This window comes from Babylonia areolata, chromosome 31, assembly GCF_041734735.1.
Source record: "Babylonia areolata isolate BAREFJ2019XMU chromosome 31, ASM4173473v1, whole genome shotgun sequence".
NCBI classification, from domain to species: domain Eukaryota; kingdom Metazoa; phylum Mollusca; class Gastropoda; order Neogastropoda; family Buccinidae; genus Babylonia; species Babylonia areolata.
In genome coordinates, this window is record NC_134906.1 from 1,687,301 (window position 1) to 1,700,643 (window position 13,343).

General features: G+C 40.7%; 1 protein-coding gene across 1 annotated transcript in view; it reads left to right on the forward strand.

Annotated features, from left to right (window-relative positions):
- LOC143276024 (discoidin domain-containing receptor 2-like) overlaps positions 1–10,633 on the forward strand; it is a 336,888-nt gene extending 326,255 nt beyond the window's left edge. The window contains exons 14-19 of the mRNA XM_076580410.1: positions 5,077–5,387; positions 6,140–6,270; positions 6,655–6,852; positions 7,388–7,622; positions 8,614–8,763; positions 10,424–10,633. Of these exons, the coding sequence (XP_076436525.1) occupies positions 5,077–5,387; positions 6,140–6,270; positions 6,655–6,852; positions 7,388–7,622; positions 8,614–8,763; positions 10,424–10,606 (1,208 nt within the window). The 3' untranslated portion in view covers positions 10,607–10,633. The remainder of the gene's footprint in view (positions 1–5,076; positions 5,388–6,139; positions 6,271–6,654; positions 6,853–7,387; positions 7,623–8,613; positions 8,764–10,423) is intronic.
- The last annotated feature ends 2,710 nt before the right edge of the window (positions 10,634–13,343 follow it).

Below are 13,343 nucleotides of genomic sequence, written 5' to 3' on the forward strand. Positions count from 1 at the left end.
TTTGTCCAAGGAGAGTCCTGATGTTGCACAAATTTCTGGTCAAGGGTTGGGCATACCGTACTTTCTTTTTAACCCCAAACATTGTAATCATGTTCTTGGCATTTGACTTCCTGTCTTCTTAATCAGAGTTGTTTACCTTACTTTACTTACTACTAATGATCGCATTGTTAAACTTACAGCCATAAAAAAGTTGAAAACATCAGTTTATTGTGTAAAAAAAAGAATTTTTTAAAACCTCATTAACTATGTGTTGAAAGATGGGGGTTTTTTGCTGAAAACATTTCTTATTTTTCATTTTTGATTCCTTTTTGATTATTTATAACTTTTGCTTTGCTGAATTTTTGCTGTTACGAGAAGTGCTTAAAAAATTACTACAGATATACTGATTTGTAATACAAAGATGAGTAAGTAAATTATGTGGCAAAGAAGTGATAAAAATTTGCACTTTTTTTCATAAGAAAAAAGATGACAGATTCAATCTTGTGCAGTGCTTTGTGAGTAAAAAAAAAAATGTTTTTTGACAGACTTGATTTTGGTTTCATACCTGATTCTGTCTTTGTACACTTTTGCATGAACTAACTTTAAGATCACTATTTTTTTTTTTTTTCTTTTCTTTTTCTTTTGTCACATGTATTTCAGTGGATGGGCTTATATCTGTGCCATTACGACATAAGTTTCAGGAATTTGAAATGTTGGCACATTTAAATTTTCTATTTATTCAAGGTTATGGTCTTGCATGCATGCTTAACGCTTATCTAACTTTCCTTTCACTCTGTGTTTCTGCTAGAGTTGGTGATATTTTGTTGTATTCTTGGTGTCTTGAGTCTGCTAGCTGTCTCTCTTTCCTGTGCATTTTTTTCTCCTCGGATGATTTGAAATCGATTCTCTTCTTTACATGCAGGTGCAAACACACACATGCTCTCTCTCTCTCTCTCTCTCTCTCTGTCTCTCTCTGTACAAAACCTGGGTTTTTTTTTATATGAACCAAAAAGAAAACTGAGATAAAACTATTTTCAGTGAGTTATAAACTCTTGCATCTCTCTCTCTCTCTCTCTCTCTCTCTCTCTCCATCTCCCTTCCCCCCCCCCCCCACTCCCACACCCGCCCCCCGCCCCCTCTCTCTCTCTTTAACTTATCACATTATTTCTACGTCTTTTTTTGTCTGTCCCCCCCACCCCCCACCCCCCCGCTCCCACTGCACCCCCCACTCCCACCTTTTGTTGTTATGTTGGAGTTTCTTTTCGTTTGTTTAGTTGCTTAAACAAGACATACTGAATAAGGAACCAAGTCAGTTTTGTGTTTTGGAGAAAAAGAGTTAAAAGTTTTAAACTGGTGTTTTTAAGGAGAAAAACGAGTGGGTTCATCCAGTGTAGCAAAACATAATTCTTTTAATTATATCATGTATGGTGAAAGCAAAAAGTGTGCGCTGAAAACATGTTTAGTAAAAAAAAGAACTTATATCATTATCTAAAATATATTATGCTGCTCATTGTAGATGATAACCCACCACTATCCATCCATTACTCGTTTGTTTTGCATTCTTCTTTTCGTTTTTTCATGTGCCTTTGTCTTAACGTGTTAAAGAGTTCAAGCAGTGCTACTACCTAGTAATAATATAGTAATAACCTAGTAATAATTAGCTTTTGCTTCTTTCACTCTTTTCAGCAAGTGATAATGAAATGTTTGAAAAAGTGTTTTCTTTGTAATGTGTAAAGAATACTGCTTGTCGTACTTGCCAAAAATTAGATCTAGCTTCTGTCTTCAGCCTGTTCAGCAACTGATAACCGAAATGCAGTAAAACTAGAAACAGAGAAATTAAAGCAGGTAGCGCCTTTCTCGTTTTTCGGCGATTACTGTTTTGGCTTCTTTTTGCACTCTGGCTCGATTTGTGTTGTTTGATTCGCTTCTTTTTCTTCTTCTTCTTTTTCTTCTTTGATTTTTTATTCTTTCTCTGTCTGTCTGTCTGTCTGTCTGTTAATCTGTCTCTTTCCCTCGCATTGCACAGTTGCATTCCCTGCATTATGTTATGTGTTCAAGTACACACTTTCCATTCTTTCACACACACACACACACTCTCTCTCTCTCTCTCTCTCTCTCTCTCTCTCTCTCTTTCAATTTCTCTCTCTCTCTCTCTTCCCTACATCATTATTATTTTCCGTTCATAAAAAAATAACATGTTTATTGTTTTACTGTTTTTATTTGATTTTCTGTTTTTCTTTTAATTTTGTGTTGTCTTTTTTTTAATGCATGCTGTTTTTAATGTTCTTTCAGTCAAGTATGCAATCTAACATCTGATTATGTAACATAATTCAATTGTGAACTAAGATTACATATGTTCTGCAGACAAACTACAGGGAGTAAAGTCTTGATTCTGTTGGCAGAGTGGTAATTCCAGACTTAGACTTTGGATGTAATAGTGCATACTCTTGGAGGTCAAGCAAGCCAAAACTGGATGGGTCAGCTGGGAAATTCAAAAGAAATATGATTTTTTTGTGTGTGTGTTTGTCCCTCTTTTTTTTTCTTTAGTCGTAATTTTCAACAACAAAATGTTTTAATGAAATATGAAGTCACAGTATATGGTTCACTTATAAAGGGGAATTTTTTTAATTGCTGCTTGTTGAAGAATTTGAAGCGGTGCAGAAGCCATTTATGTTGTTTCATTTTTTTTTTCCTATCTTTCTTTTCATCCTTCCATCAATCTATACATATCAATCCTCTTTCTCTCGCTCTCTCTCTCTCTCTCACTCTTTGTCCTCACTATGTTTCATTCATCATTCATGTAACTATGGCAACCTTTTTACCATCAGTAAAATGTCTGTACGAGTCGTTCTTTTCATCGTTCACTCCAGTATCATGACAGATCAGCGATAGTGTTGTATAGCTTTTTCATTTGTCTTATTCCATTTGAAATCTCTGAGTCTGATGTTTTGTCTTTTGTATTTGTCAGTTGAGTTAATTACTTTTTTTTTCTCTGTGTGTGTGTGTGTGTGTGTGTGTGCGAACACGTATGTGTGAATGCAAAACTTGAAGATCTAGTGCATATGCATATTTCTAGTTGATTTTTTCATAATTTGGAAAAAAAAAAAAGCGCATAGAATCAAATATACAGTATGAATTAGTTATGCTTCCGCAATAAATATTTCACACTATGTATGCAACAAATACTTCCAAAAATGATGAAATGTGCTCACAGAAAGAAACCAGAGATATGCTTCCTAAAAGTTCGATTTAAACGTGTGGGTTTTTTTCTTCTTTTTTTTCTTTTTTTCTTTTTTTTTTTTTTTTAAATTTCAGTCACATTTGTGGTCATTTAATGAACAGAGTATCACTAGCAGTGAAATATGTGTTGTCGTCAACTTATTCCCCAAGTTTGTTTGGTGCCTTTCCAGTTTTGTGCATTTTAACACTTCCCATGTGTGGCTTTTCTTGACCAGTCATTCAGTTCTCTCCCCTGACATGCATCCAGTGAAATGATGTTGCTTTGTAGAACTTACCTGACTTTTTGGTTTTGTTGAGTAGAGCCACTTTAGTAGTCTTTCATCACTTCCTGTTCCATTGTCACATTATGTACCAAGTCATCTTTTGTTTGTTTTTTTTTTGTTTTGTTTTTTGTTTGTTGTTTTTTTCCACCCCCTTACCAGTCTTCTTTTTTTCTGCTGTTACCTGTGATATGGCTTGTTGCACAGCTTCCGTATTTTACCAGCTCTTGTGTCGCGTCTGTGACACAGGGGGCTTTCTCTGACATCATCAGTTCTCGTGTGGCCCTGGTCTTTTGGGTCACAACGGTGGAGTGTGGTCACCCTGACTTGATGTCTTTGGGATGTGGTTGTAGAAGCAAGAAACCAACAAAAAAAAAGGAAACCTCCTAAAAAGAGGACACATGAATGAATTTGTAGATAGAAACGATGGTGAACATTTGAAATCGGTGATCCATAAAAAAAAATCAAATACTTTTTTCATGACTTCGACATAATAGTTTTGGTACATTTTTTTTTCAACAGCAACAACAAAAAAAGGAAAAGAAACTGTATCAAAATGTTGTTGTCAGTGATTTTATTTTCATGTTTGAAGGACGAAACATAAATCATGTTTTCTGTACAGGGTATGCCATAAATTAGATGCAAGTGCCCTTTACAAAGGAAGACAGGTGGATTTCATTTGGTATTACTCAGGCCGTGTCAGCCCTCTTCCAAAAGGTGTATTGGAAGATCTATTTGAGGCCACCCAATGATTTTGGCTGTTTGATCTTCCAAGAGAAATGCTCTGCAAAGTTTTGTTCGATTTAGAGATTAATTGCAGTTTTGAGGAACAGATGATTTATAAACTCAGTTGGTTTTGTGCAGTGTCTAAGATTCTGTATTTCAGAGGACAACATTTGCATGAACTTAAAGCACTATCGGGAAACTTGTAGTGAATAATAGACATTTTTATGTTTGCTGATATTCCTAGTCAAATGAACATGTTGTGCACACATGCTCATGTATATACATATGTTTACATACACAAGCACACACACACACATGTATGCACACATGTGCATGTGCATGTGCGTGCACACATGTACACACATACACATACACACACACACGCACACACATACTCACACTCATACACACACCATAACTGAATTCTGTCAAAAGTGTTCCACTTTAAATCAATTTTACAACATTACAATATTGACTGTTGACAATACCATATGACGAATTTTAACTTCTGGTCAATCACTGCCATTAATCATCTTCCACTTGACATCCAAATGATATCACTGCCATTAATCATCTTCCACTTGACATCCAAATGATAACTCGCTCACTCTACCTTCCTCTGTCACACAAAAACAGGGGCAGAAATCAATAGATTCTACCCTATGACAGGGCTTCACCACAGAATTACTCTCTCTGTCTCTGTCTCTGTCTCTCTCTCTCTCTCTCTCTCTCTCTCTCTCTCTCTCTCTCTCTCTCTCTCTCTCTTTTCCATCTATCCCAGGGGCAGAAAAGAGATTCTACCCTATTACCCTATGATGGGGCTTCACCACAGATTTACTCACTCTCTCTACCCCCCTTTCTATCCCAGGAGCAGAGATGAGAGACTACGCCGTCCCGGACGTCACCAAGTCGGCCCTCGTCGTCAACCTCCCTCCCAGACCCCCGCGCGGAGCCAGCAACGCTCTGGACAAGCCTCCTCCGAACTACGACGCCCTCTACGCGGCTGCTGACATCGTCAACGCCCCGGCGTCCAACATCCCCAGTCTGCAAGGAGTCAGCGGGAACAACGTGTACGCCGTGCCCAACGCCGACCTGCTGCTGAGCATTGACTACTCTGTGATGGAGTTTCCCCGCGAGAACCTGCGCTTTGTGGAGGTGTTGGGGGAGGGCCAGTTTGGAGAGGTGGGTGTGTGGATGGGTGCGGATAGGAGGAGGGTAGGGGGGCATGTGTTGTTTGTATGCATGTGTGTGTGTGTGAGTGAGTGAGTTTGTGTGCAGGTGGGTTTATGGGAAGAGGATTTGGGGGGGGGGGGGGGGGTGCTGTTGATTGCCAGCTATCTGTTTGTGTGTTCAATTAAGCTGTACACGTGTGTGCTTAACTCATTCAGTGGCCTATGTCCAGGCAATGCTCTGGTGTCAAACTTTGTTTCAGTAAAACAGTTTCCATGTTCCTGCATTATATGCATAAAGTGCAAGCAAGGGGGACTGACTACATTTCCATCTATGTCTACACATGTCAATTCGGAGGGGGGAGAATATTTCCTGCGTTGTTGTTTTTTCCCCATCAGTATGGCAGGGGAAGTCTGCTGAGGTTGTAAACTCCTTAGGGCAGTAACGGGTTAAAATCATTCATTGATCTCACCACTCTGACATTTCAAACAGTGGGGTGTAATGGGTTAAAATCATTCATTGATCTCACCACTCTGACATTTCAAACAGTGGGGTGTAATGGGTTAAAACCATTCATCGATCTCACCACTCTGACATTTCAAACAGTGGGGTGTAATGGGTTAAAACCATTCATCGATCTCACCACTCTGACATTTCAAACAGTGGGGTGTAATGGGTTAAAACCATTCATCGATTACACCACTGTCACACGTACAACAGGTGAGTGGTCCAGTACTGACTATATTCATCAACCCCTGCTGCAGGTCCACCTGTGTGAAGCGATCCGCATCAACGAGTTTCTGCCTGACGAGTACTCGATGAACCGCACCATGTCTCGCTCCACCATGCTGGTGGCGGTGAAGATGCTGAGACCCACCGCTGATGATCGTGCCAGGTAAACCTGTCGTGTGTTCGTTTTGCTTTGTTCTTTAGGGTGGTAGGTGGCACGGGGAGAGGGGGGGGGGAGACTGAAAGTATGGAGGAGAGTAATGTGTGTGTGTGTGTGTGTGCGTATGTGTGTGTGTGTGTGTGTGATGTAATGCTTCCTTAACTTACTCATAATGTATGCCGATGTATTTTATTTACATTTTATTCTAATGTTTGTGCATGTCAAACAGTGAATTTCTACACCTTGATGTAGGCAGTAAACCAGTCTTGAGTTATAAAAATGACAGTACGAGTTTGTAGATATATATAGATATATATATATATAGAGAGAGAGAGAGAGAGAGATACATGTGTGTGTGTGAGCGTGACAACATCACCCGGTGTGTCGCAGGGCTGATTTCCACAAGGAGATCAAGATCATGTCCCAGCTGAAGGATCCCAACATCGTGCGAGTGATCGGCGTGTGCACCCAGGAGGAGCCGCTGTGCATGATCGTGGAGTACATGAAGTACGGAGACCTCAACCAGTTCCTCATCGACCACGTCCCAGAGTCCCCAGTGGGCGGGGCCTCCAACGCCAAGACCCTCAGGTCTGTAGCATTGTTCATGTTGTTATTATTATACACATGTGTGACAGGCGCAATAGCCGAGTGGTTTTCAGTCTGAGAGTTCCGGGTTCGAATCTCGATAATGGCGCCTGGGGATTTTTCTGATCTCCCAGGTCAATATATGAGCAGACCTGCTTGTGCCTGAATCCCCTTCGTAAGTATACACAAGCAGAAGATCAAATTCGCCCATTAAAAGATCCAGTAATCCATGTCAGCGTTCAGTGGGTTATGGAAACAAGAACATACCCAGCATGCACACCCCCGAAAACGGAGTACATGACGGGGTAAATACAGTCATACATGTAAAAGACCACCACTCAAGGTCTAGTGGAGGGGGAGAAAATATTGGCGGCTGAGCCGTGATTCGAACCAGCACGCTCAGATTCTGTCGCTTCCTAGGCGGACGTGTTACCTCTAGGCTATCACTCCATTATTTTCCTTGTGTGCCAACAGAAATGAACAGACCGTCAAACTGACCAAACATTGAACTGATCGTTTTTTCCCTGTGTGCCAACAGCTACGGGTGCCTGATCTTCATGGCCTCGCAGATCGCTTCTGGCATGAAGTACCTGGAGTCGCTCAACATGGTTCACCGAGACCTGGCCACAAGGAACTGCCTGGTGGGACACCACTTCTGCATCAAGATTTCCGACTTCGGCATGTCCCGCAGCCTCTACAGTGCTGACTACTACCGCATCGAGGGGCGCGCCGTGCTGCCCATCCGCTGGATGGCATGGGAGAGCATTCTGCTGGTAAGTTTATGATGATGACGATGATGATGATGATGATGATAGTACGATGATGATGATGATGATGATAGTACGATGATGATGATGATGATAGTACGATGATGATGATGATGATGATAGTACGATGATGATGATGATGATGATGATAGTGAGTGACGGGCGTTTTGTATGGTGCATTTCTCTCAGGTAAAAAAATCAGATGCGGCACGCTTGTAGTTGCTGGCCGTTTGCATGCGGTCATGTCTGAAAATAACTGACCAATCTCAACCATACACACATGCACCCATGAGCTGAAAACAGCTCAAATTAACCCTTTCACCGCCAGTCAATTTAGGGTGCAAAAATCCTTTGTGCCAAAAACGCAGAAAAGATGGTGTTTAAGAATAACTGGGAATTCCCCCTGCGATGTGTAGAAAATATGGCCTATCCTACCACCAAACATAAAGAGCAGTAGGTTCATGGATAACAGTCCCATGATCTGGTCACCCTTCAGTGACATGGGTCCTCTATCTAGCTGCTGCATAAATGCGAGTTTGGCAGTGAAAGGGTTAACAGTTGGGGGGTGGGGGGGGGATCATGAAAACGCCTTTAAAAAAAAAAAAAAAAAAGAAAGAATTTAGTTCCTTCTTTCTGCTTTTTTTTTTCTCGTTATGTTTTGTTTGTTTGGTTGGGTTTTTTTTTCTCCTTGTCTGATTTAGATTTTCCTTTGTAGAAAGAGTACCAGTCAGAACTGGTCTCACTTCAGCAGTGTTGATCAGCTTATTTCTATGTTGTGCAAGGTAGATTCTCTGCCAGATCTGATGTGTGGAGTTTTGAAAATGTTAATCATGTTGTTTGTTATGTTGTGCAGGGTAAATTCACGACCAAATCGGATGTGTGGAGTTTTGAAAATGTTAATCATGTTGTTTGTTATGTTGTGCAGGGTAAATTCACGACCAAATCGGATGTGTGGAGTTTTGAAAATGTTAATCATGTTGTTTGTTATGTTGTGCAGGGTAAATTCACGACCAAATCGGATGTGTGGAGTTTTGCTGTGACCTTGTGGGAGGTGTTGACCTTTGCACGTGACCAACCATTTGATGGCCTGACTGACGAACAAGTGATCGAGAACGCCGGACACTATTACCGTGACGACAATCAGCAGGTGTGTGTAATTGTCAAGATTGCTTCGTATATGTACAGCGTTGTTAGTTTTGAGATGGAGACTTTTTTCTTTCTTTTTTTCTTTTTTTTATCCAGTGTTACATAGTTGATTTCAAATAGACTCTTCAAGGTTGCAACATATTTGTTGGCAATTTATGGTGTTGTTGTTTTTTTAAACAGATATTTTAGTTTTTAAATACTGTAGATATTTTTCTTTTTTCTTTTCTCTCCAGTGCTATTCTGTTGTTGGTCCAAAAGAAAGATGATGTTTTCATTACTTTTCAACTTTAACAGTGTTGAGGGTATGAAATGGAGATGCCTTGGGCATAGTTTTCCCAACCTGTCTGTTCTTTTCACTTCATATTTACAGTGTAGTTAGTCTTTTCCTTCTTTTTTTTTTTCCTTCTTTGGGTGTGTGGGGGGTTTTTTGTGTGTGTTTTTTTGGGGGGTTTTTTGGGGGTTTTTTTTGTTGTTGTTGTTGTTGTTTTCATTTTCTCTCTTTCCTTTCTCGGACTTCTTTCCTTTTCCTTTCTTTTTTTTTTTCCTTGTCTTTATGACTTTCCTTTTTTTTAGAAAGAGCTGCTTACTTAGGGATGGCATAATGACACATCCAGGCATGTTAATCAAAAATGAGCAATCAAATGAAGAAAAATATCCACAATGTTAGTCCATGATGGTGATAGTCTGAAACAGCAAAACTGAATGATGTCCAGAGCAACGATAACGGTACCTATACCTACTAGTAAATTGCAGGCTTATTCCACATCGAAGCGTCACACTGAAACTCAGTATCCCTATCTGACTTGATAACGATGAAGAAACTGAAACGAATTACATGCTTTCATCATGTTTCCCCCGGTATTTTTTAAACTAATGGTGGGGCTCTTTTCTGTATTGTTTCTGTGGTGATGTAATGCTGCTGCTTTATATTTCAAAGACAAATTCTCTGGAGTGTCATTGTGACATATATGTGTGTGTGTTAATGTGTGCTGATCTGTTGATGTGTGTGTGTGGGAGTGGGGGGTGTAGGTGTTGGTGCATGTATGTGTGAGTGTGTGTGTGTGTGTGTGCGTGTATTGTGCACATGGCTGTGAGTACTCACAGACTTGTGTATATACATGCTTGTGAAGAGGAGGGGAGAGGGAAGTGGGTTACCAACTAATACTCATTTTGTATATGCGTGTGTCGTTAAGCTACTCCAAGTACACATACATCACGTAGTGTTGATACGTGCGCTGATCCGATTTCTCCAAGTACACATTCATTCACGTCAGTTTGACACGTATGCTGACCCCACTTCTCCAAGTACACATTCATTCACGTCAGTTTGACACGTATGCTGACCCCACTTCCATTCACGTCAGTTTGACACGTATACTGACCCCACTTCTCCAAGTACACATTCATTCACGTTAGTTTGACACGTATACTGACCCCACTTCCATTCACGTCAGTTTGACACGTATGCTAACCCCACTTCTCCAAGTACACATTCATTCACGTCAGTTTGACACGTATGCTAACCCCACTTCTCCAAGTACACATTCATTCACGTCAGTTTGACACGTATGCTGACCCCACTTCTCCAAATACACGTACATTCATGTCATGTTGATACATAAGCTGGTCTCACATTCATTGTTATCCCCCCTGCCCACCAGGTGGTGCTGCCCTGCCCAGCCAACTGCCCCAAGGAGATCTACGACCTGACCCGGGAGTGCTGGAACCGCCAGGAATCGGAACGACCCACCTTCCGCGAGATCCACATGTTCCTGCAGCGTAAAAACATGGGCTACAACCCTGCTGACGAGAAGCTGAGCCAGATCCAAGTTCCCATCTGCTGAGGAACCCACACACAGAGCGGTGTTTTTTTTGTTTTTTTTTCCCAAATCACACACCACACTCCCGCGTCTCACACAACACCTCCAGAGTGAAATGCCAAATCTTAAAATAAAAAAAAAGACTTCAGTTTCCTGTTCCTCAGAATGAGCTGTGGTGGTTGAAGACAAAGAATCGTTCCGGAGTTGATTTTTTTCCTCGAGATTTGTTCAGATTTTGGGCTCAAGATATTGTCAGAGTTTTCTTCGTCAGTTCTCAATAGTTTAGAAGCGTCAGGTTCCTTGTGATCGTTGATGTTCTTGGAACAGAGAGTCGTAAATGTTGCTATGGATTTTTTTTTTTTTTTTTTTTTGCTGGGGTCTGGATTTGTGCATGTCCTGTCAGTGTGTGTGTGCTGTACAATCATCGTCCACTGTCCTGCCCAGTGGGACCTCTTGCCATAGTCCATAACAATGTTTTCCGTCTTGGACTTTTTTCTTTTCCCCCCTTGATACCAGGAGATAGTGATCATGCATGTCACTGGACGGTCTGTGAGTACTGCGAAGCAGGCAACGGGGTTCAAGGAATGATTGGAATCACATTTTGATGGTACAAAAAAAGAAGAAAAAAAAAAAAAAAAAAAACAAGAAAAGGTGCAGATCTTCATACAGGTTCTGACTAAACAGTACAGTCACCCCAGGAAACTTACCACAGTTTTATTTGGAACTTCAAGACGTGAAGAGAGCCTATAGCTTGCACTGCATCCCATGAGGGCTGCACAGGGTGGAGAAGGAACCACAAACTGCATGTGAACTGTTGTTGCGTGGCACCCCATCGCTCACAGACTTTGACTGCCAGCTTCAGTTCATGATTCTTTTTCTGCTACTTACTGACAGGGAAACATATATGTAACATTTGGACTAAAGACCTGGGCAAGGGAATTTCACAAGTGTATGAGAACAGCACAACGCTTTGAACGCTGTTTGTATTTATTGTTGAGAACCAAATGATGCCATGGAGTTTTAAGTGCTGAGAACCACGTCTTATGCTTATGAAATGGAGGGAAGAAGGATCTGAGTATGAGGAAGGAATGGTTCTTTGTGCTGAATTCATTCTCACAGAACTGAACGCGCACATTACAGAGACATGGATCATTTGGATTCGTTCCATTGGTGTGTTGACACAGCGACAAACGCTTGCTAATTCCTTCCATGAAATGCTCTGTACTTGCTGGATAGACAGTGGACATGTTAGCTTTTTGCTGGAATGTGAATTTCCTATTCGTGTGCGCACGTGTGCGTGCACACAGACACACACACACGCACGCACACGCACACACACACACACACACACACACACAAGCTTGATTGCAATGATGATCAGATGCTTGGCACTTTCACTGCTCAACAATAAAGCCACTGTAATGACATTATAACGTCCTTGAAAAAAACAGCAATGCTGTTTCCCTCTTAGAGCCACTAGTCAAAAAGAAAAAAAAAGTTATATTTTTATCTTGTCTTTGTGTAAACCCTCAAGACATAATGCAGTGGAGCACTTGAGAGACTAGTGGGCGATCTGGGAAACAGACATATCATCCACACCATAAGACATCTGTGTGTTTGGGGTTTTTTTCTCAGTGGGTGCATGTGTGTTCAGTAAAGAGATGACCGTGCTGGAGTTTCCCAGAATACCGTTCCTGCAAACCTGAGAAATGACTCGGGGATGGAACTATACTGTCCTAGTAATTGTGTGTTGGTGTTCCTTAACAACTTGGAGTACAGAATTATTGACATGAGTTTCGTAAACCAAATGTTGTGCATGTTTGTTGCCATATATTCCAAGGTTGTGCGAAAAAACATTCATGAACTCATCTCCCTCTTTCCCGTTGGGCTCAGGAACAGACACTGCCAAGATCAAGGGACGTCATCATGGACTCAGGACGTGAGCCCAAAGTTTAAGGGAAAGAACTTAGCCCCATCATGGGGAACAACCAGAAATCAAGGGTGCTAAGAAGTCATAGTGGGGGTTATTACCCTTGTCTGCTTCAGAGAAGTTGTTGTTTTTTTTGCAAATTTCATTTGCTGCCAGTGTTTCAGTTACTCTGTAGAGGTTAAAGATTTTAATGAAAGCACAAAAGAGTTTGTTAGAAACTGATGATGAGCATAGTTTCTATGATGCATAAATGACTATTCCATGCTTGTTCTTATTTTGATTATTGGCTGGGGAACAATGAGTACAAGTGGGCATCTCAGTCATCACCGAGAGGCATTGTTCTCAAATGCTCAAGTAATTTTTATTAATTAGAGATATCCAAAGTCCACACGCAGGTGTTAGAAGTTAACAACATTTGGAAGTGTCTGCAAGACAGCTGATAGAAGCGTAGGGCTTCTTAACATTTGTTTTTCCTTTGACCTTAGAGAAAATTCTTCGTTAGATTTTTGTTTTACAGAGTTTGGTTTCTTTTTTTTTCATTAAGAAAAAGCAAGTTTATTTAATGATACACAGTTTATGATTGTTGTGTTAGAAAAGTGTATCTACTGATTTTTTTTATCCTAAGTAACAAAACACCGCTGTAACTTGAATAGTCATTGGTATTTTAATTAATTGATTTTAAAACTCATGCCAATAAATGGTCATGATTAATCTACCGTCAATAAGTACTGTACAAAGTATTACCCTCCTGTCCCACTTCCCAGCTTTCCCCACATTTTCACAATCAGAACCATATGATTATTCACAGTGGAGGGCAAGATTCACCTTTTC